The 22761-nt window shown below is 35.0% G+C and overlaps 1 protein-coding gene across 1 annotated transcript; it reads right to left on the minus strand.

The window, feature by feature from the left end:
- Positions 1-1159: 1159 nt before the first annotated feature.
- SPA2_6 (component of the polarisome) lies at positions 1160-18047 on the minus strand (the record flags this gene model as incomplete). Its single annotated transcript, XM_051219266.1, has 6 exons — positions 1160-1255; positions 2453-2746; positions 5096-5392; positions 8590-8904; positions 17466-17711; positions 18024-18047. 6 exons carry the CDS (start codon positions 18045-18047, stop codon positions 1160-1162), a joined length of 1272 nt encoding a protein of 423 aa, XP_051063950.1.
- Positions 18048-22761: the final 4714 nt, after the last annotated feature.

Below are 22761 nucleotides of genomic sequence, written 5' to 3' on the forward strand. Positions count from 1 at the left end.
ACATTGTTTGTATTTAGCGTTAAACGAATAAAGTTAATAGACAGTAAGCATTTCATGCTGTCTCTATTCTCATTGATATTCATTTTCAAGAACTATTTGAAATCATGAATTAACATACTTTTAGGAAGTATAATAACAGTCGCATCCACAAAAGCTTAATGTAGATTTACCAAGGTTCAGTTAACTTTAAACTGCAAATATCCTGTCTTTTTGACCGTCAGAGGAATTTTACATTTATATTGCATTCTTAATGTTTTATAAATATGATCGAATTTTACAGTGTTTATACTTCTCATGTATGATTTGTCTTGTTGAGTGCGCTGGGACGAACAGTTAATGGTGTCAGCATAACATAGATCTATACGAGGTTTCTTTTTCTGTGCTTTATTTGGTTCCATATAGTATGAAATGTTGTGTGGGGGAAAGAAAAAAGTGATTGACTGCTTTCCTAGATAGATAGGCATTTGATGTGTGATATGGCAAGCCAATCAGGAGTAGTAGTGTTATAACTTGTGGCCTGTGTGCCCTGTTAATGTATAACGTGTTAATACCGCCAATTAGAGAGCAGTGACTTATTGGTCAGATCAATGACGCGTAAACCCGTATGAGCAGTCTAGAGTCCTGATTGGTCCTGCTTTCCACCTAGCCCAGCCAGTCAAGTCCATAAATGGATCCCAAAAGTTACCATTCATTATGCTTATCGAGACTTAACAATTAGGTAGTCCAGTATGCTTTCGTGCTCACTCTCGTGTTCTCGCTCAATTAATCAGTTGGGGGGGGTTAGCATATAGCATACCGTGTATCAGTATCAGTTATTCGGACACCGCCCGTTACAACAATGTATCATATAGATATTTCCCTACCTTTTGTACTTAAATATCAGTTGTTGATTGTTTACTGATAGACGTACTAGTCAGACGAATCACTTGTTCTCAATTTGAGTTGTGTTGAAGCCTTGTAGGACAGTAGTGACTGGGTAACTAGTATAGAGTGAGTGGATCGTGCACGCAGGTAAATCTTTATTTGTCCTAAGCAATTTAATGTCCTATTGGTGTAAAAGAGAATTGTAAGGATTATTTCAGTGAAATAATTATTCTAATAGTTTATGATTTATAATTCTTCTGAGAATGTAATAAACGTTATCCCACCAATAAATGCCTTAATAGTGAATGTTATTAATCAAGATAGTTTTTAACTTTTCAATATAATTTGTTGCACACTTCATTGTCAAATCATTTAATTTAATAGGTAAAATCTAAACACGGTTAATAGGGAGTGTATTGTATGATTCGGAAAGAAATAATTGAAAGATATGTGTGAAGGAATACTGAAATTCACGATCTACGTGAAAATTAATAGTGGATGAATCTAAACCAGTATGATCGACTCTGAGCTGATTTAATGAGCAGAGGTTATCAATCTCTCAATGAAAACTGTAAATTATTAATTATTTACTACAGTGTACATTAACCCGAATTTGACCAGAACTTACAGATTGATCATTCGTAGATTATTGATGTGTAGTAATGAAAGCAAATATGATTGGTCATCGAGTGTAGACAAATAGGCACTCAACTTACTGACTATCAAATGTGTAACTTAGCCTTTATTGATTTCCAATGCAGACTCATTGCAAGCAACTGCTTGTAATTGTGTGAAATATTGTCTGGCGTTATTTCAGTTCTCTATTCTTGGTCTTGTATTGTTTATTTGATATAACATGGTCTAGTATAACAGATCTTCCTAGTATTTAATCTAGCTGTACTATAAACTCAGTCACCCAGACCAGTTTTAGTATCGTATTATAATGGTAGGAACGTAGTATACCATAGATTAGAAAAAGAATATTTCAATTCATCCGTTAAATCAATTACTCAACCGATTTAACTTTATTATACTTGTTATATCCCGATGAGAATAATGAATGGTAACTTTTGGGATCCATTTATGGACAAATACTAAACGTATATTTTTTATCGTATAATTGTTAAGTAACTAAACTATTCATATTCATGTCCCTCTTATTATGAGTCTTATTTTGACCCATGAACTATTATTATACGATTTGCCATTCTTAAGTTAATCCCAGTTTATTAATTATAGTCTCCTACATTCACTGCCACATATGGCTAAATCTTGTACAAATGTTGTTTCCTATTTTATGGTGTGATGTGGTCTGTTTGGTTTGTATATAAACCTAGTATGTTTGAAATAAATGGTTCATATCGCAGAGGTTGAGATTAGTGTTCTGAACTCAACAGGTGGGGCTAGGCGGTAAGCCGGACCGATAAAGACTCTAGACTGCTCGTACAGGTTTTATGCGTCATTGGTCTGGTCGATAATTCACTGTTCTTTAATTGGCGGTATCATTATGTTATAAATTAACCGGACACAGGGTACAGTTATAACAATACTAAATTAAGAAGACAACATGTATAATTGGAAGTCTTACCATTTCACTATCTCGATTATTTGCATAATCATTTTCTAATTTAATTTTCTCCGATCTTAAATTATTCATTGATGCTAACATTTCATTAAGTCGTGATTCAGCTGAAGTTACTTTCTGTTTATACATTGTTAATTCATTAGTTTTATCAAGTAATTGTTTTTCTAATTTAACATAGTTTGTTTTAAAGTCATTCAACTGATTATTTAATCCATTAACCTTTTGTTCTGATTGGTCACGTTGTTCAATTAATGACCTCACTTGTGATTGGACAGCACTTAAAGCAGATTTAAGAACCTGAAATTGAAAAAAAAGTTTTCAAACAAATATTCATAGTCAATTAGTATTGTTATTAATATTTCTTGTTGGATATTTGTACAGATATATTATAAGAAAACATGACTAGTTCAAATGTGAATATCTAGGATCTGAAAGACCAAATCACAACTCTACGGATCATTGTGGAACAATCAATTGAATGGAATTCATCACTCTACATCAACTTCATTGACTACGAAAAGGCATTTGACAGCGTGGACAGAACAACACTATGGAAACTTCTTCGACACTACGGCGTGCCTCAGAAGATAGTCAATATCATACAGAACTCATATGATGGATTACACTGCAAAATCGTGCATGGAGGACAGTTGACAAAGTCGTTCAAAGTGAAGACCGGTGTTAGGCAAGGTTGCTTACTCTCACCCTTTCTCTTTCTCCTGGTCATCGACTGGATCATGAAGACGTCAACATCTGAAGGGAAACGCGGGATACACTGGACACCTAGGATGCAGCTGGACGATCTAGACTTCGCAGATGATCTTGCCCTCCTATCGCAATCGCAACAACAAATGCAGGAGAAAACGAACAGTGTAGCAGCAGCCTCAGCAGCAGTAGGTCTCAATATACACAAAGGGAAAAGCAAGATTCTCCGATACAACACAGAATGCACCAATCCAATCACAATTGACGGAGAAGATTTGGAACATGTAAAAACCTTTACGTATTTGGGCAGCATCATTGATGAACGTGGTGGATCTGATGCAGATGTGAAGGCGCGGATCGGCAAAGCAAGAGCAGCATATTTAGAACTGAGGAACATCTGGAACTCCAAGCAACTGTCAACCAATACCAAGGTCAGGATTTTCAATACAAATGTCAAGACAGTTCTACTGTATGGGGCAGAAACCTGGAGAACTACAAAAGCCATCATCCAGAAAATACAGGTGTTTATTAACAATTGTCTACGCAAAATACTTCAGATCCATTGGCCGGACACTATTAGCAACAACGTACTGTGGGAGAGAACAAACCAGATCCCAGTGGAGGAAGAAATCAGGAAGAAGCGCTGGAAGTGGATAGGACACACATTGAGGAAAGCACCCAGCTGCGTCACAAGACAAGCCCTCACTTGGAATCCTGAAGGTCAAAGGAAAAGAGGAAGACCAAAGAACACATTACGCCGAGAAATGGAGATAGACATGAGAAAAATGAACAAGAATTGGATGGAACTAGAAAGGAAGGCCCATGACAGAGTGAGTTAGAGGATGCTGGTCGGCGACCTATGCTCCATTAGGCGTAACAGGCGTAAGTATGTAAGTAAGGATCTGAAAGTTTTATAAAATAAACATGAATGTTAGGAGTACTATTTACATCATAAGGTTCAATGTTATCACTGTACTTGATTTTCGATCGTTATTATTGTTGTTTTACATAGATTAAATCATGGACTGACAGTTGCAAGACCACCAATAAAAACCATCAAGCTCTAGACAGTTATCTTCGAAGAATTCCTTGTGTATTTTGAGACCATCCAGTGAGAAAAGCTTAGGTTAGGGATGGAGTATTAGGTAATGATATTATATCGATTAGTGAGGCAGTGAATTTTAATCAACTGAGAAGGTTAGGAAATGTGATAAGTTTATGCAACTCCCGCCTACTTCGATGGGTTATGTTTTCTGGTGTAGAAGTAAGTTGTAAGAAGCTATGGGCAGCCAAACCAAAACATTCCATCAGTCCACGACGTTATCAACTATTGGATCGAGCCATGTTAGTAGATGTAGACCACCTGATTGGCGTTTGCGTGATTATCGTAACCGGAGGTTAGAGACTTTGAATGATATGGCTCAACATCGTTTGCAATGACGTAGGTGCATCCGATTCTTGTCTTCCCCCTAATTTTGAGTTTCAGAACTCTTCATAATTTTTCGGTCTTTATTTCAATAATTTAGATTTTCTTGAAACGTATATTGGATTGGAACTTGAATCACGCAATTATTGGTAATGCGACTGAGATATTTGTCAGGTAACATACCACTTGATTTTAAGTATGATCAGCTGATCGATAATAATTTGCAAAGAGATTGTGCTAAACCTACTGCGTTTAGAGTTATGTTCATCAGTAACAACATCTGTACATTTATTTCATAATAGGTTTGCTAATCCGGTGCCATGACATCTAATACAGTATATTACCGTTATGTTCTATGAAAAATGTTTATTATGCTGCGTTCTTTATCAGACAAGTTTCAGTACTAACATTATGTAAAGTATGTACATATGAAGCGAATCTGACTATAAGGAATTAAGTCACCTGAATTGTTACTGGTCAAAACTAATAGTTTATCTGTTAAGAACAAAACTGACCTCAATCTGCTCTAATAGACTTTTTATTTCTTTCTCCAGTGACTCCTTCTTTTTATCAAAAGAATCGACTTGTACGGATTTGTCTTCATGAACTAGTACAACAGAAACAGGTGGAATGGCTCGTGTTGGTATTAATTCGACTGAGGAACTCCTTGAAATAACAATATTTGGCATTTCAAGATTTAATGAGTCGTATTTGTCTTCCAGTTCTTTGAATTTCTCTTGTAGACATTTCATATCTAATTCATTTTGTTGTAAGACAGTTTCTAATTCCACAACTCGCTTACGAAGTGAATTCTGAGAAAAATAATGTTCATTACTAACCGAACTACAGGAAAACTATTCAACAGTTTAATTTTATAATTCTCATAGTCAACATCATAAATTATTCTTAGACAATTACTGAAAATCATGGGACACTAGGCATCTGTTTCACTTTAGTGCAGGACCATCAGCAGTTGGAATCCATGACTAGATCGTGAACTGAACAAGGAAAATCGAAACACGCGTTGAGTGCTTAATCTTTAGACCCAGTACCTAATGGTTTATATATCTAACTTCAATTAGTTCAGGATATTGATCAAACATCTTCCATTGCATTAGTGAATAATCGTCTTGTATTCGACACTGCTGAAATCCACTAGTTTTGAAGTAAGTGTACCAAAATATTACTTAAGAAAGAACAGCGAAAATTGATTAATTCAATCATAACTTTATTGAATAAAGATAAAAGAGTGCTCTCTACTTTAATAACATACTTATAAATTAATCTTCACTCAGAAATAAGGTCTAATGAATGTTGTTAACAAGATCGACAAGGTATAAGCCAAACTTTATCAATGGAATATGGACCTTATATTGATAAACAAAAAATCTAGAAATAATCACTGAAATAGTTAATGGTCACTCGAGAGTTCTCTTTGTGATTCCTCGTTAACATTTCAATGAAGAATAACAGATAAATTTAGAATTCTTAGAAAGTAATAATGTTGATCTTAGTCTTGCATATGTTACTATGTACTACTGACAGATTTCGAACCTTCAAGGAAACATATTCCAAGGTAAATATAACAATCACTATCGCTTTGTTAACATTCAAGGTTAGATATAAAATTGACTGCTATATAGAAAATGATTAGCAAAATTGTTACTAAACTTTCAGTTTATAAAGTATGATAAATTAAAAGTTGCAATCATTAAAACTGAACAATATTTAAGTAAGAAATACTCGAAATATGTGAGTAAGTATTACACAGTTAATACTTCGAATAACTGAAGTGAGTGGTATACAAATATAATGACAAAATGATCCAGTTCTTCCCAGAAATTTTTGAAATAAGGGTATGAGAATGTCATTTCACAAAGCATGAATCAGAATAATCGCATTCTTCAATGAAATACTCCCTAATTTTAGTTTTATCGTCATTCTAACTCCATTTCCACGATTCAAAACATTCCTAGAATTTCTCATAAATATGAACTTTCAATTGTTTTGGTGTTTCATTTATAGCAAACAGTTTTCTTAACCACTAAGATATATGCTAGAATCTTGTGCAGAGAAAACATTAACAAATCCAGTACGTAAGTGATCAAACGTATACTGATTCAGTAGCCCAAAAATATAAGAGATCTAATACATTCAGTGTTTTCATCAATACAATTAGTCGAAAATCTTCTTGACTTTGAAGCACCCTTGAAGTCTTCACGGTCCTCACCTAAATACTTGATCTAATATTAAAGAGATACTTCCTATGGTGTCCTGTATTCATGAATGACTATACGTTTCTCCTGAATATCTTGATAGTTTTCCCAGGTTTATTCAAGAGTTCCTCATGTAATATCACTCCGATGAGTATCAAAGAGATGGGACCTAAAGGCTCCAATTTTGATCCATGAAGGATCCGTGGATAGACAGAAGAGTCTTCTGCTAGGACAAAGTAGTTATATAATAATTTCTAGATTTTCATGGTTGTTTGACTCGGATTCAATCCGTAATAGGCTTCTACAATCCCAACAAACTCCATTTACGAATTTCTCGTGTACACTGATCTACACCATTGCTGTCAGTTATTTAGAAAGCTGTTATTAAATGTAATATTTTCTTCTCGGTTTAGTCACATAGATTCTTTGTTTCATCCTGACCAACATACCACAGAGTATTTAAGATCACAATAACTGCTGTTCAATGAGAAGAATTAAACAAATATTACACAACATGATGTTAGAAACCTTGTAATTAAATACGAAGGGCCACAAATTATTAATTTACTGTTATTTACTATTCTTTTATGACTGTTTTTTTTCAATATCTGCAACTAACAGGCTAAAAACTATTTTAGGTCACTGAAAAATAAATTAACTAATTTAAAAGTATTTATAATCATAAACTGATGTGGAGGCTAATGTCCGCTATATCTGACTCCAATAAATAATATTCCGTAAACTGAGTATTTAAGGTAGGCTTAATTTCCTAGTAGAATTGCGGATTTACTCGAGATTATTGAGAAGCCTGAACACCAGTTATAGAGATAGTTTATTGTTAATGATTAATAAAAATCCACAAGCGTACGGTGAGCAAGCACACGAAACAGAGTGAGTGTGTGTGTTTAAAACCCATATATATTTTTGAGAGTTAATCGGGTATGGATAAATTATCGATTATCTGCACATTGCAACCAATAGGAGGATAGCTTAAGGGTTAATGTACAGACATGCATTCGATCATACACACCGAAATTAACATAGTGAATTAAAAGTCTGAGTTACAATGAATAGACAAATAATACAGTGGCCAAATGGGCTTGCCACACTGATCATATCAACCGACGAAATATTGATTATCAACGTATATAATTGAGGACTACTCTACAGTCCTCATACAGTGAACTTGAGTGCTGTTAGAGGTATGAGAGCGGATATCACTTCCCGACTGTGAACACCGTAGAAGGGTTCTTCTGAAGGTACCTGAAAAGGAAATTGGACTAGAGGTGGTCTTAGAGACCTGAGAGCGTGACCGTAGTTCTCAAAGGACAACTGCTTGAGATCAGTCACACACGACCTTTTTGTGAGTAATTTTCGTGTTAGCTCTGTACTTGTTGGGACCTTACTATCGGAGATGGGAATTCGTGGGTTAAGGTGAGGTGTGTATTTTCAGGGTCGACCTTTTCTAACCCACCCTCCTAGTGGGAAGACAGCATCACTGTTATGATGGTTATCTGAAGGAAACATCTTACTGCCGTCACACCTCTGTACAGTCAGCCGTACGACTTCGCCTTCTGACCTTGGTTTTGCTGCTTTTAGTCTTACGGTACTTCAATAGACCTGTCTGGCATGGTAGAACCTTGAGGAATGATTATTTAAGCCAGTATAGCTCATCATGATAGGCAAGTCCGACTACCACATCAAGGTAGCAGCAACAGTTAGGACAATCCTCATATATGATTTTCAAGTTTCCCTAAAAAAATCTCATACATGAACAAAATGAAATAACTAACTTCAATTAAAGTTCCATCATGTCGTTTAGCAGTATTGAGTAATCCATTTAATACAGAGATTGTATTAGCTAATTGTGTTCTACATGAACCACGAATATGTTCAATAGATTTATCATATGATTTAGATAAATTATCTATACGTGATTTCATAATTTCATAGATATTTAAACTAATCTCTTCAATAATTAATTTCATTTGATAATTTAATGTATTTTTAATTTGATTTATTTGTTTTGGATATTCATTAATAAGCAGTATTAAATTGTTCAATTTGTTTTTTAATTCATTTAATTCAAATAATTCAGTAATATCTGTCTAAAGAGATAAATAAAATAAAACAATAGAATAGTGATTATGTTCTAGTATAGAACTTTTAAAAGCAATGCATATTCATGGTCCTACTAGAGATTAAAATCTAAGAATTTAAGGTTTTAATACTAGCTGTTTAACCATTAGCGTTTTTTAGCGAGTTAGTTTTCTACCAATATCAAAGTGAGAATCTTTAATACGAACGTCAAGGCAGTTCTACTGTACGGAGCTGAAACTTGGAGAACTACAACAACCACAATCAAGAAAGTACAAGTATTTATAAATAGCTGTCTACGCAAGATACTCAACATCTATTGGCCGGATACCATTAGCAACAGCCTTTGTGGGAGAGAACAAATCAGCTTCCAGCTGAACAAGAAATTAGGAAAAGACGATGGAAATGGATAGGACATACATTATGGAAATCATCAAACTGCATCATGAGGTAAGCCCTGACTTGGAATCCTGAAGGGAAGCGGAAAAGAGGAAGTCCAAAGAACACATTACGTTGGGAAATAGAGGCAGATATGAAAAAGGTGAATTACAACCGGAAGGACCTGGAAAGGATTTCCCAGGACAGGGTTGGATGGAGAATGCTGGTGAGCGGCCTATGCTCCTTCACGAGTAACAGGCGTAAGTGAGTAAGTAGTTTTCTATGGGATGGGGTGGAATATATGCAATAATTTAACTACTCAGTATTTATACGATAGGATTATGATCAATAATAATGATAATTCGATAAAACAAATCCAACTTCTACAATATTCGTTCCGTTATAACATCCAAATTCAATCACTTGACAATAACGTGGTATCTTTTGATGCAATTATTGGGTAACTGATGTAAAAATTAAGCAGTTCAACCATTTCCATTAATCGCCTCTATATTAATCTGCATTGTTTGTTGTCCTAGTAAAACAAGCATAGATTTGACAGTTGATTAATATCTTATGCTCTTGTGTAGGAGGTTAAAATAACTTCATGTATGTTAATGGGACAAAAGTGTTTGTTTTCCTATCGTCAAACACAAAAGCAGAAAACTGATCAGTTCGCACTATTAATGTCACTGAACGGTTTCTACTGATGTAAAACTACTTACTGAAATCTATTCAAAAATTAATATCTCAACGACTTATCCCACAGTTGTAACCGTCAGGTACTAACTGATCATAATGTGTGGTGGGATTTTTTTAAAAAAATGAATAAGTAGGCGACTAACAAAATGTCACACTAAACCCAGCCTTATTCTCAAACTAATAACATCCTCTGATGATAGAACAAAAAACAAGAATACTAAAAACGCCTTAACAAAAAATAATGAATATATTTTGGTGGAGTTTTGTTCTCTGAGCTGGATGGTTTGGTCGTGGAGCTTTCATCGTTCTTCTGAACGACATCATCAGCATAAACTTCAGATAGAAGTGAAGTGTTCGAATTTCTCCATATGTGTTTCACAGCTTGTTCTGTGCACCTCGATGTTGATTGGTTCTTGTTGACCTTAAATTTATCATTGTTTACTTCTTTGTTTTGGTTATGTCTCCCATTGGTTTGATTTTTGTTCCTATATTTATGCATGATTTTCCTGATTGGTTGATAAATTGGATTGATTTCAATATGTTTGTTGATTGCTGATTGACCTGAATGCCAAGCTTCTAAAAATTCTCTGGTGTTTTTAGAGTTTCCTCTGTCTAAGATTTCTACATTTTCCCAATCGAATGAATGTCCGTAGTTATCCACGTGTATTGATATAAGTGAAGAGATATCATGGCGTTTGACTGCTAATTGATGTTCATGTAGACGTAGGTGGAGGGGGCGTCCGCTTTGTCCGATGTAGTGTTTGTCGCAGTTGGTACAATTTATTTTGTAGATGATGTTTGATTTGTTTTCCTTTGTTATTTCATCTTTTGGTTTGCATAGGATTGATTGTAATGATTTTGTTGGTTTGTGTGCCACACCTATCCCGAAGGTTTTCAGCAGTCTCGTTGCGGTTTCTGATATTCCTTGTATGTACGGTAGGGTGATCCTTTTGTTGATTTTTGTGCTTGATTTGGGTTCTGATGCTGTGTGCCGTTGGTGCTTTTTGATGAAGTTGATTGGGTAGCCGTTCTTTTGAAATATGTCCTTCAGGTATTTCTCTTCATTTTTCGTGCTGCCAGTGTGCTGCAGTGTGTCCTCGCCCTCTTGAACAATGTGTGTACGCAGTTGATTTTGTGAGCTCTTGGGTTGTTGCTGTTGTAATTGAGGATTTGATCTGTATGGGTCGGTTTCCTATATACTTGAGTTTCCAGTTTTCCTGTATCGGTTCTAGTGATCAATATATCCAAGAATGCTAGTCGGTTGTTTGACTCCTGTTCCATTGTAAACTTGATGTCGTTGAAAACGTTGTTGATCAGTTTGTATGTGTTTTCCAGTTCATCCTTTTTGACGATGACAAAGGTGTCGTCTACGTAGCGAATCCAAACTTTTGGCTTGATCACTGGTAATATCGTGGCTTCTAGTCTTTGCATCACTGCTTCTGCGATCAGTCCTGATATTGGTGATCCCATTGGTGTCCCTTTTGTTTGTTCGTAGATTTTGTTGTTGAATTGAAAATATGTTGTTAGGCATAAATCGATGAGTTCCAGTAGACTTTTAATTTGAAGTGTCGTGTATTTGGTGAGATTTGTGTCGTTGTTGAGTAGCAGGGATATAGTTTCTTTTGCTAGCTGTGGTTCAATTGAGGTGAACAGTGCTGTTACGTCGAAGGATATCATGAGTTCGTCGTTGTTGATTTGAATATCCTTAATTTGGTCCAGGAATTGTGTTGGGGATTTGATGGAGTGTTTGGCTGAATCTACTAGATGTCTCAGTATTCGTGAAATTTCTTTTGACAAATTGTATGTTGGCGTTCCGGGGAGTGCTACTATTGGACGTAGTGGAATGTTTGGTTTGTGTATTTTGGGTCTACCGTAGAATCGAGGGAGTACTGGTCCACTGGATTTCATTCTCCATTGGTCTTGTTTTGTTATTTCTCCTGCTTTGACTAGCTTGTTTAAAGTCTTTGAGATTTGATTGTCTAATTTTTTGACGGGATTTGTGTCCATCAGTTTGTATGTGCTCTTATCTTCGAGTAGTTCTTCGGCTTTGTTGATGTATTCTTCTTTGTCCATGATTACTGTGGTGCGTCCCTTGTCCGCTGGTATTATGATAATATCTTTTCTATTTCTGAGTTCTTTCAAGGCCTTTTGTTCTTGTGGAGTCAGTTGGTTGTTTTCTTTCACCTGTTGAGTTATCGGTACTATAGTTTGCCTTATTTCCTGTTGTGTTTCTTCACTGATTCCGGAAGTTTTGAGTGATGACTCTAGTGCTGCGAAGAACTGTAGTTTTGAGGCGTCGCTTGTATTGTAGTTTAATCCTTTTGGAGCAGGTGTTCTTCCGTATTTGTCAGTGGTTGTTTTGACAGATTGATCACGCAGTTGTTTGTGTTTTCTTCCATGGGTGGTTTTGAGATCTTGATTAGTTTTTTCTTTAAGGTGTTTCTTCTTTGTTCTCTATGTCGTTTGCATGATATCTCGATGGCTGTTGTCACGATTTCCAAATGTTCTGATGTGAGCATCCTTTGTAGCTTTATCTTTTGGTCTTCTATGACGTGTTGGTATTTGCAGATCCTGTAGTGTGCATCCGTTATCATTAGGTGTACCATTTTTCTTCCACTTTGCTCGGCAATTCTCCATCCTAATGGGCAGTTGATTGGAGGTCTATATCTTACACTTGTTGGTAGGACATGCTGGCGAAGACACTCATGGAGAAAATATAGTTGTTCTCGAGTGGAAGCCTGCCTTTTGGCGAAATTCTCCCATTTTCGAACAACGAGAAGCGTATTACGCTCATATGATTTTGAGATGGTGGAGAAGATTTGTATGGAGAAATTCGAACACTTCACTTCTATCTGAAGTTTATGCTGATGATGTCGTTCAGAAGAACGATGAAAGCTCCACGACCAAACCATCCAGCTCAGAGAACAAAACTCCACCAAAATCATCCACCTGAGCTACAAATCTTCTCCACCATCTCATAATGAATATAATCAGAGAGGGATTTTGTGGATACCATAGAAATTTTTAATAGTTGAATTCATGAGTCAATTGAATTTCACGAGGTAGGATCGTGGATGCGCACTGCTGAGGAGTCCAACAGTATGACGAAACGCCCGTCCAGTGCTTCCAGGTTTCCAATGGTGGTCTAGCTTCAAGTGACCCATAAATTCAACTGTTAAAACAATAACGAATATTTTGGGGTTAACCAGTAGCCTTGTAAGTTAAGCGATAAATATTGATTTAAAACACAATGTAGGAAACAGGTAGTAACTAGAAACTTTAAATGAATAGCAAAACTTGTCAGTAATTTGATTGATTCATCCATTTGATCTAATTAACAAGTAAACATAATCACTATACTAGATTGTAAGCAACTTGATTCAAACTATGTATACACATATTAAGTACATTTCATACAAATTCATAAAAACAACCGATTATCATGATTTATAAAAGGATTGTAACTATTAAAGTACGTTCTTATCAACAGATAGTTTAACTGTGATTTTTTAATTGTTGGTCTTAAAAACATTATTATTATGTAATACGAACAAACAAAAGGGACACCAATGGGATCACCAATATCAGGACTGATCGCAGAAGCAGTGATGCAAAGACTAGAAGCCACGATATTACCAGTGATCAAGCCAAAAGTTTGGATTCGCTACGTAGACGACACCTTTGTCATCGTCAAAAAGGATGAACTGGAAAACACATACAAACTGATCAACAACGTTTTCAACGACATCAAGTTTACAATGGAACAGGAGTCAAACAACCGACTAGCATTCTTGGATATATTGATCACTAGAACCGATACAGGAAAACTGGAAACTCAAGTATATAGGAAACCGACCCATACAGATCAAATCCTCAATTACAACAGCAACAACCCAAGAGCTCACAAAATCAACTGCGTACACACATTGTTCAAGAGGGCGAGGACACACTGCAGCACACTGGCAGCACGAAAAAATGAAGAGAAATACCTGAAGGACATATTTCAAAAGAACGGCTACCCAATCAACTTCATCAAAAAGCACCAACGGCACACAGCATCAGAACCCAAATCAAGCACAAAAATCAACAAAAGGATCACCCTACCGTACATACAAGGAATATCAGAAACCGCAACGAGACTGCTGAAAACCTTCGGGATAGGTGTGGCACACAAACCAACAAAATCATTACAATCAATCCTATGCAAACCAAAAGATGAAATAACAAAGGAAAACAAATCAAACATCATCTACAAAATAAATTGTACCAACTGCGACAAACACTACATCGGACAAAGCGGACGCCCCCTCCACCTACGTCTACATGAACATCAATTAGCAGTCAAACGCCATGATATCTCTTCACTTATATCAATACACGTGGATAACTACGGACATTCATTCGATTGGGAAAATGTAGAAATCTTAGACAGAGGAAACTCTAAAAACACCAGAGAATTTTTAGAAGCTTGGCACTCAGGTCAATCAGCAATCAACAAACATATTGAAATCAATCCAATTTATCAACCAATCAGGAAAATCATGCATAAATATAGGAACAAAAATCAAACCAATGGGAGACATAACCAAAACAAAGAAGTAAACAATGATAAATTTAAGGTCAACAAGAACCAATCAACATCGAGGTGCACAGAACAAGCTGTGAAACACATATGGAGAAATTCGAACACTTCACTTCTATCTGAAGTTTATGCTGATGATGTCGTTCAGAAGAACGATGAAAGCTCCACGACCAAACCATCCAGCTCAGAGAACAAAACTCCACCAAAATATATTCATTATTTTTTGTTAAGGCGTTTTTAGTATTCTTGTTTTTGTTCTATCATCAGAGGATGTTATTAGTTTGAGAATAAGGCTGGGTTTAGTGTGACATTTTGTTAGTCGCCTACTTATTCATTTTTTTAAAAAAATCCCACCACACATTATGATCAGTTAGTACCTGACGGTTACAACTGTGGGATAAGTCGTTGAGATATTAATTTTTGAATAGATTTCAGTAAGTAGTTTTACATCAGTAGAAACCGTTCAGTGACATTAATAGTGCGAACTGATCAGTTTTCTGCTTTTGTGTTTGACGATAGGAAAACAAACACTTTTGTCCAATTAACATACATGAAGTTATTTTAACCTCCTACACAAGAGCATAAGATATTAATCAACTGTCAAATCTATGCTTGTTTTACTAGGACAACAAACAATGCAGATTAATATAGAGGCGATTAATGGAAATGGTTGAACTGCTTAATTTTTACATCAGTTACCCAATAATTGCATCAAAAGATACCACGTTATTGTCAAGTGATTGAATTTGGATGTTATAACGGAACGAATATTGTAGAAGTTGGATTTGTTTTATCGAATTATCATTATTATTGATCATAATCCTATCGTATAAATACTGAGTAGTTAAATTACTGCATATATTCCACCCCATCCCATAGAAAACTACTTACTCACTTACGCCACTCCCCGAGCCTTCGACCTGAATGCCTGATCCACAAGGCAGTGGAGCATCGTAAGGACATGCAGTTCCATGGAAGCCGGTAACCATCAGTTGGTTCATACGCCATTTGTTCCCGCAGGATACTGGAGCTCATGTGTACCATTGGTTTGAATTCCGGTTAAAGCGCCGGACATTCACTTTTCGTCCTCCCATTTTCGTAAACAACACCCCCGCCACGAGAAGGCAGTGAGTAGGACTTCCCTGGCAGAGGCTATATACGCGTGGCCATGTGAAAGCATTTCGAAAGGGAGAGCTGACTCTCCCCATTCTCGGCCATACCAGGGCATTTTGGAGCGTCACCATATCTAACAAAAGTTCATCATCATTATTATTGTAATTATTATCATCTCGAAAAATAAGTATGTATATTTGCGATTGTTCAGCTTTGGAAATAAATTCACCGAAAAGAGAACTCTTCGCTGAACTAATCTTTCTTATTTAATGTTTTAATGGGTGTATTCCGTTTACTAAAAATATACACCATATTTTGAGGATTTCCATAAAATATACACTTCGTCTGTAATGATTTATTCATTTTGAAGGTAATTTGTAACACATGAATATAAACCAAAGAATTATTAGAAGCCATTTGATATATGGTAAGTATTTCGGTCTATGCGGGAGAGAACAAACCAGCTTCCATCTGAAGAGGCAATTAGGAAAAGACGTTGAAAGTGGATAGGATACACATTATGGAAATCCTCAAACTGCATCACGAGACAAGCGCTAACTTGGGATACTAAAGGAAACAGAAAAAAGGTCAAAGAATTGGAAGTAGACATGAAAAGGATGAATAGCAACTGGAAAGGATTACCAGGATAGAGTTGGATGGAGAATGCTGGTGAGCGGCCTATGCTCCTCTACGAAGGGTAACAGACATAGGTAAGTATTTCGTTCTAGTTTGTGACTCATCAATAGTATACACCCGTGACCGAAACATAGAAATCAACTTAAGATATATAGTTGACACAGACCATGATATGATTGGGATAACAAGAAAGGATTCACGCTTATAAGTTCAACCAATCTCTAATACGACGAGAAAATCAAACTATACAGCCAGCGACTACAAAAAGTGAAGAACGTTTAAAAACGGAAGTAATCCATGAAAGTTAGTTGAATTTCATGATTTTCTTTTAAGAATTTTGTCAACTGAAGAACCATTCAAAACAAGAATGGTATTGAAAAGCTATTCTAACCTAGTTTACTAACTCCACAAAGACGCTCACCCATGACGGCGAAAGACACAAGGCAACACTTTTAGACGACATGGAATCAACAATTGTGAAAAATACATTATCCTTAATGATCTAACGAAGTCGATATTGAGAAAGCTGTAATTTTTGGAAATATTTTGCAGGTTACCAAACTAAATATTTTTAGTGTACACTTATCAAATGACTGGATCATTATGCTACTATACTACGTGTATCGTAAGTTTTTGTTGGATTCATTAACCGTAGCTAAACACTTTACTATTCCTTAACTAGTATTAATCTATTATTCGTCCTTTGTTCCGTTCCCCTCTGTCACTTAAGGCTTGAGTGTATATAAGATATAATTTGATATTTAGCGTATGCTATGGTCCGTTAACTCATGTTTGAGTACTTGAGTTATAATGAAATGGAGCATCATAGAGAAGATATATATTTGCTAACTTTGCCTTCTGATTGGACACTGGATTGGAACAAGCTCTAGGACCAATAAGTGTTAAGGTCTTGGTTGTTGTTTATTGGTTACTGTATCGTTGGTATAGTAGGTCACTGTGCCTATAAGCGAAACAGAGAAAGTTAATCAATAAACGGCCACAATAATCATCTGCTCCTATTATAAGTAACTCTATCATACAAGTAAAAAACAAGAAAAGAAATTCATCTTCTTAAAAATTACATTACACTGTTTTTGTTTATTTTTAATTTCACGAAACCATTAATACAAACTATATTCACTGAGAGTGATCTAATTTTACCTGTGAATAAACATCGATGCAACGTTTCATACCATTGTGATATTTACCGATTGTCAAATCATATAATTCATTTGGAATAAAATTCGGTTCATTCGGTACAGGTAATTCGGGCGGTTTCGGTAAAATATCAGCTAACATATGATAATCAATGCATAATGGATCTTGTTTCTTATTGGCTAATAATGATTGTTTTAACGTATGTGGTATATTGTTAGTAGGAGCCATATTAGTTTTGTTTTCATGTCTCTGTACACAGATAAAAGAATTGTAAAGTGTGAACTTCGGTATAGATAGATTTGTTCAACTGTAGAAAATAACCAATATAAGTTCATGTAACAAAAACATAAAAATGCTAAATTTTCTCAAATCAGTCTTTAACTCGATATTGGTAGTGGATATTGAGTCTAGAATCGCATTACTATCTATCAAAAACCGTTTAAACAAAGAAATCACAAGCGAGTGGGCACTAAATTGCTTCAGTTCAGTAAATATAAATCGGAAATTACTTATATTCGTTGACAATTGACACATTAGAAGTAATTATCACAAGTCACAAACCTTGTAGATGATACAATTTGACATTTGAAATGATTTAAATCCGTTGTAGGCTTTAGCAGGACCTTAGAAAATGCGCCACACCTGTTGTTAATAAATTAAATATTCAATCAAGTAACAGAGGTTTAGTCAGGGTCACGAAGTAACCAATAATCTGTCACTTCTGTATGTCATATCAGAAATAAATGTTGATGTGTACCGTAGTACTATTTAAGCTTGTGGTTTACATCAAGTCACGAACCGTCAGAAATACAATTTTTCTACTCATTGGGATATAACAAAAATATATTTATTATGATATCGTGAATGTTTATTGATCTGGGATCTGACTTCATATGATCAAATGATATTGGTGTTAATGAAATATACATCCTATTTACTTCGTATATATTCTGTAGACATATCTTGTTAATTGCAACCTAGATATGAGTAGTCTAATGTACAAGTATTTGAGGAACATATATTTCAAACATTTGATAATGTTAACGAACGATGAGAGGCGAGATGAAGTGCACGTGAACTGAAGTGGAAGAAATAGTTAACTCTGTGAGTATGAAGGAGAAACAAGTACGTATACAGACACATAAGTACTGGCATACACATTTGTATAAATCACTAACCAATGTTACACATTAGTAATTGGCATGGTCAAACATATAGATGATAGGACAAGTAGGAAGATTAGAATAGTTTATGCTCTAAGATTAAAACAAGTCACGTGGGTGTGTCAGGAAATTTTGTAGTGAATAAAAGATCTTTTCTTACCAACTAATTTACTTTAAATGTAAATTCCTATCTAAACTGTTTCTATTTGACATTGAAAATTATGTGAAAACTAGTCATGATTTTTGAAGGTATCACACTGGTAGTTCTATACTTGTACAGCTTCTTACTGAAGGACCTATACTGCAGCTAATTAGGCTTTATTATTTGGCACGTGGCAACAATTACTCATAGTACAGATGTCTTGATACTTATTGTAATAGGATAACATAATAATTTATTTCGCAGTGTCCCGAATGGTTACTTAGTAAAATGTATGGATGCAGTTTGGTTTATCGATCATTGGTCAACTTGAATATACTGAGTTTCTAAAAACTCTCTGATATTTTTGCAATATTTCCAAGCTAACATCTTCCACGCTATTGGTTTTTATCTATATGAGTAACTCACTGAATCAAGAAATGTGTTTTACGACGGAAGATGAAATCGAAAAGTCCTTGACTAAAATTTAACACATTTCAAAATAGTATAAAATAATTATTATTTTGAACAGTGGTTAAATAATAAAATACAAGTTGCAACTCCAGTCTTATTTAAGACTCATTAGTCATATGTCGATGCATCCGTGTTATTACTATGCGAAATGAAACTGAAACCCCTAACCTGTATCTATGAACAACAGCGTTTGTTTTCAAGCTACTGAGTCATCAACCTGTTCAGCAATTATGATACTTATTATTAATTATAATGTACAAGTTAATTACATAGAAATGCAAGGAATGTCAAAGCATCGGTTCAAGGAAACTCGGAACCTAATCAATATAATACTCGATATGAGTACAATAGTATTAGATTTCCTAAACAAATTCAACTTACTATAGAGTACAATTAATCGTTTTAGTAAAAATTGTTTCTCATTTGGTGGAAAGTTCTACTTAGTTGTTTTTGAATAGTTACAGTGATATTCATTAGATTTGAAGAAATTTTTCAGCTTAGGGTACCGTATATTTTCAATCAAATGGTAAAAATATCGCTACATAAATAGATGGAATGTGACCAACAACAAATCACAGGATGCGAGTTTTGTTTGATTATAGACTCGTCAGCAGGAGGTAACTCTATCCGAGTTAGTGTCTACTCTAGGATTCAAACACATTACCTATGTCTCCAGACGCCAACGTGTCATCTATCTAGTTACTGAATCCAGACAGCTACTCACTTGTGTTGCGTTCGGATCACAGAGTGGATACCAACGCTGGAATTCAGGCAAATTCAGCTGACGAGTTTCAAATAGGACGAAATGAGAGTCCCGGATCCCACTGCTAGTCACGTTCCCTTTAGTCTACATAAACTTGTTTCCATATGCGCCAAATAAGTCTGATCGAATTCCAGTCAAAATATAAGAGGATAGTCCCAATTATTATCAATTAAATTGTAAAAGCATCATTTTATTGACTGTTTTGATGGTTTCGAAGAATAAGGTTTCATACAATTGATTTGCGTGCGAATAATATTAATTGCAGTTTAACGTGATACTAAAATGTTAGCTAGTTTGAAATGTGTATACATATTGAACGGTACTTTTTGTGAATGTGTGAGTAAGTACTAAAAACATAAGACTTTGAATCACACGATCTGTGGTTCCGACTGGAATTCGGGAGACAGGTTGTATCATCACTCCATGAATACACCACAGAGACTGCGACTAACTAAAAATGTTATTTGATCAATGAGGCTATGTCGTGATTTTTACGCATATAGGAGTACCACAATCGCTCGTTGGGTGACAGATGAATATCCGTCCAACTCACTTCGCTTTGATTAATATGATTAGACCTCAAACAACGGAAGAAATTCAGTTTAAAATAGTGAACACAAAACGACTTGGGACAGATATAAATCTATCAAAATCACAACACTATATCACAGCGAGTTAAAATTAACATGATGAATAGAAAAGAAATCAAAATAATTGTAGTGTCAATTACCGTGAAAAAACTAAGCAAAGAATACGGTTCGAAAACGAAATAATGAAGAATTTAATGAGTGGATTAATGTTGAAACGTAAAATTCGGAAAGTTAAGAAGGCATATGTCACTATCATTGCAACCCTCTTTGGTATTATGCTAACATCACCAACATTTAATCACGTCATCAGTCTGCACCAACTAGCAGCCAATAACTTCACGAACTAACGTCGTGTTGGTTTCGTTGTACCTAGTCTTTTTACAATTTAAGCCTTGTGCTGGCCTGCACTGTATGGGGGGGCATTGTTTAAATTTTTTGACTTGTACTCTTATGTCTATAACTTATAAATTAACTAAGTATTTGGATACTAATAAAATACCGGTTACTCTGACCGAAGGAGATGTGGCAAGGTTTAAACCCAAGACTTAGTGGCTAAAAGTTTAGAATCCTAACCACTAGAAATACTTTAAAGACATTTAAACCCCAAATATGGTGCAGAGTTGAATGAGTAAACCAACATTTGGTCGCTCGGTTACAACATTCCACATTATTTAGAATAAACTTCATCACTAGAATGCAAACTAAAAGTCGAATGAAAGTTTAAAAAAGCTTTTAAACACCAATAAATCTAGTACATTATCGGTAAATATATGGCACACTGACAGCTAGGAGGGATTTCAAAACTGATCTAAGACCTAATCAATCGGAATGCAGCTTTTATGAAAGAGCTCTTTATTAAAAAAACATGATATAGGGATTAAAGATGATAAATGAACCTATTACAGGGTGATTATCCATATATTGGGCTATAAATCCTAATATCCTTAACGTTTTAAAATCCTAATACGCCTAACTCTAACAACCCAATCTTAACGTCTACGCTCTAAACTTAATTACTCGTTACACACAAAAACTCTTCATTCAATCCATCAAACATTCAAAATCTAATCAAAAACATGATATCCAACAATAAACTATTCATAATGGCATTTTTAATATTTAAAATCAGCTTTTATTATTTTGATTGTTCGTTGAAGATCGTTGGTAAAGTATATCTATACTGGATTACCTTAGTAAACGTAAAAAATTACGTGATACCAGGAAGCACCCATTAAATACATACAAAAGTGTACATATACACAAATCTTTGTGTGTATATTTGTCAGTTAGCGCAAAAACTACAATTCATGTATATATGATTTAAAGGTGAAAAACTGATCACCCAATAATCTAAAACAAAAAAGAAACACCGAAAAAGAAAGGAACAACATTCTCAGTAGTAGTTTCTTTTATTCACTTGTAATTTCACATAAATAAATAAAAAATATATGTAACCTATCGTCATAAGTTGTACATTTTGTATTAAAATGTTGTAACACAAAGACTAGCCAATAAAAACAAAAGTTAATTAGAAAAAAATTTTGCCAACAGCAGTGTAAAACTTAATTAGATATGTGGGAGCATAGATTATCCAAAAATGTAGCCAATACCACTTCACAATTTCAATCCTTTTATCACTCGTTTCTCATTCATCTCGGTCATTTTATCGATAATATTTTCTTGTGAACATTACTGAGAATGTGAATGACAAAATTCTAATAGTTTATCACATAATTGAGATGAATGATGACATAATTTAGCTTTGTTTAAAACTTTAATCACCAGATCTGGAGCGAATTGATTGATTCTCAAGAGAACACGTGATACACTGGCACGTATTCGTGAATTAGGATCATCTAAATGAATAATGAGGTTATTTAGAAATCTTCTATAACAGCAGTATAAACTGGATTTAATTGCTGAGATGTTTTAATGGTTGTTGTTGATGATGTTAACATTGGAATAAGTAGACGAATCCATGCATTGATTGTTTCACAGATAAGTAATCGTATCTAGTTATAAATCCGGAAAGAAAGAAAAAGACAGAACAAACCATATGTCAGTACTGCTTGATAGCTGTGAAACTTATTGCTTTCGTGCCCTATAAAGTTTGCTTGCTAAATTGTACTACTTAATAAGATTCAGTAAGTAATATCAAATTCGATCAAGT

The sequence above is a fragment of the Schistosoma haematobium genome (assembly GCF_000699445.3).
Source record: "Schistosoma haematobium chromosome Unknown HiC_scaffold_447, whole genome shotgun sequence".
Taxonomy (NCBI): domain Eukaryota; kingdom Metazoa; phylum Platyhelminthes; class Trematoda; order Strigeidida; family Schistosomatidae; genus Schistosoma; species Schistosoma haematobium.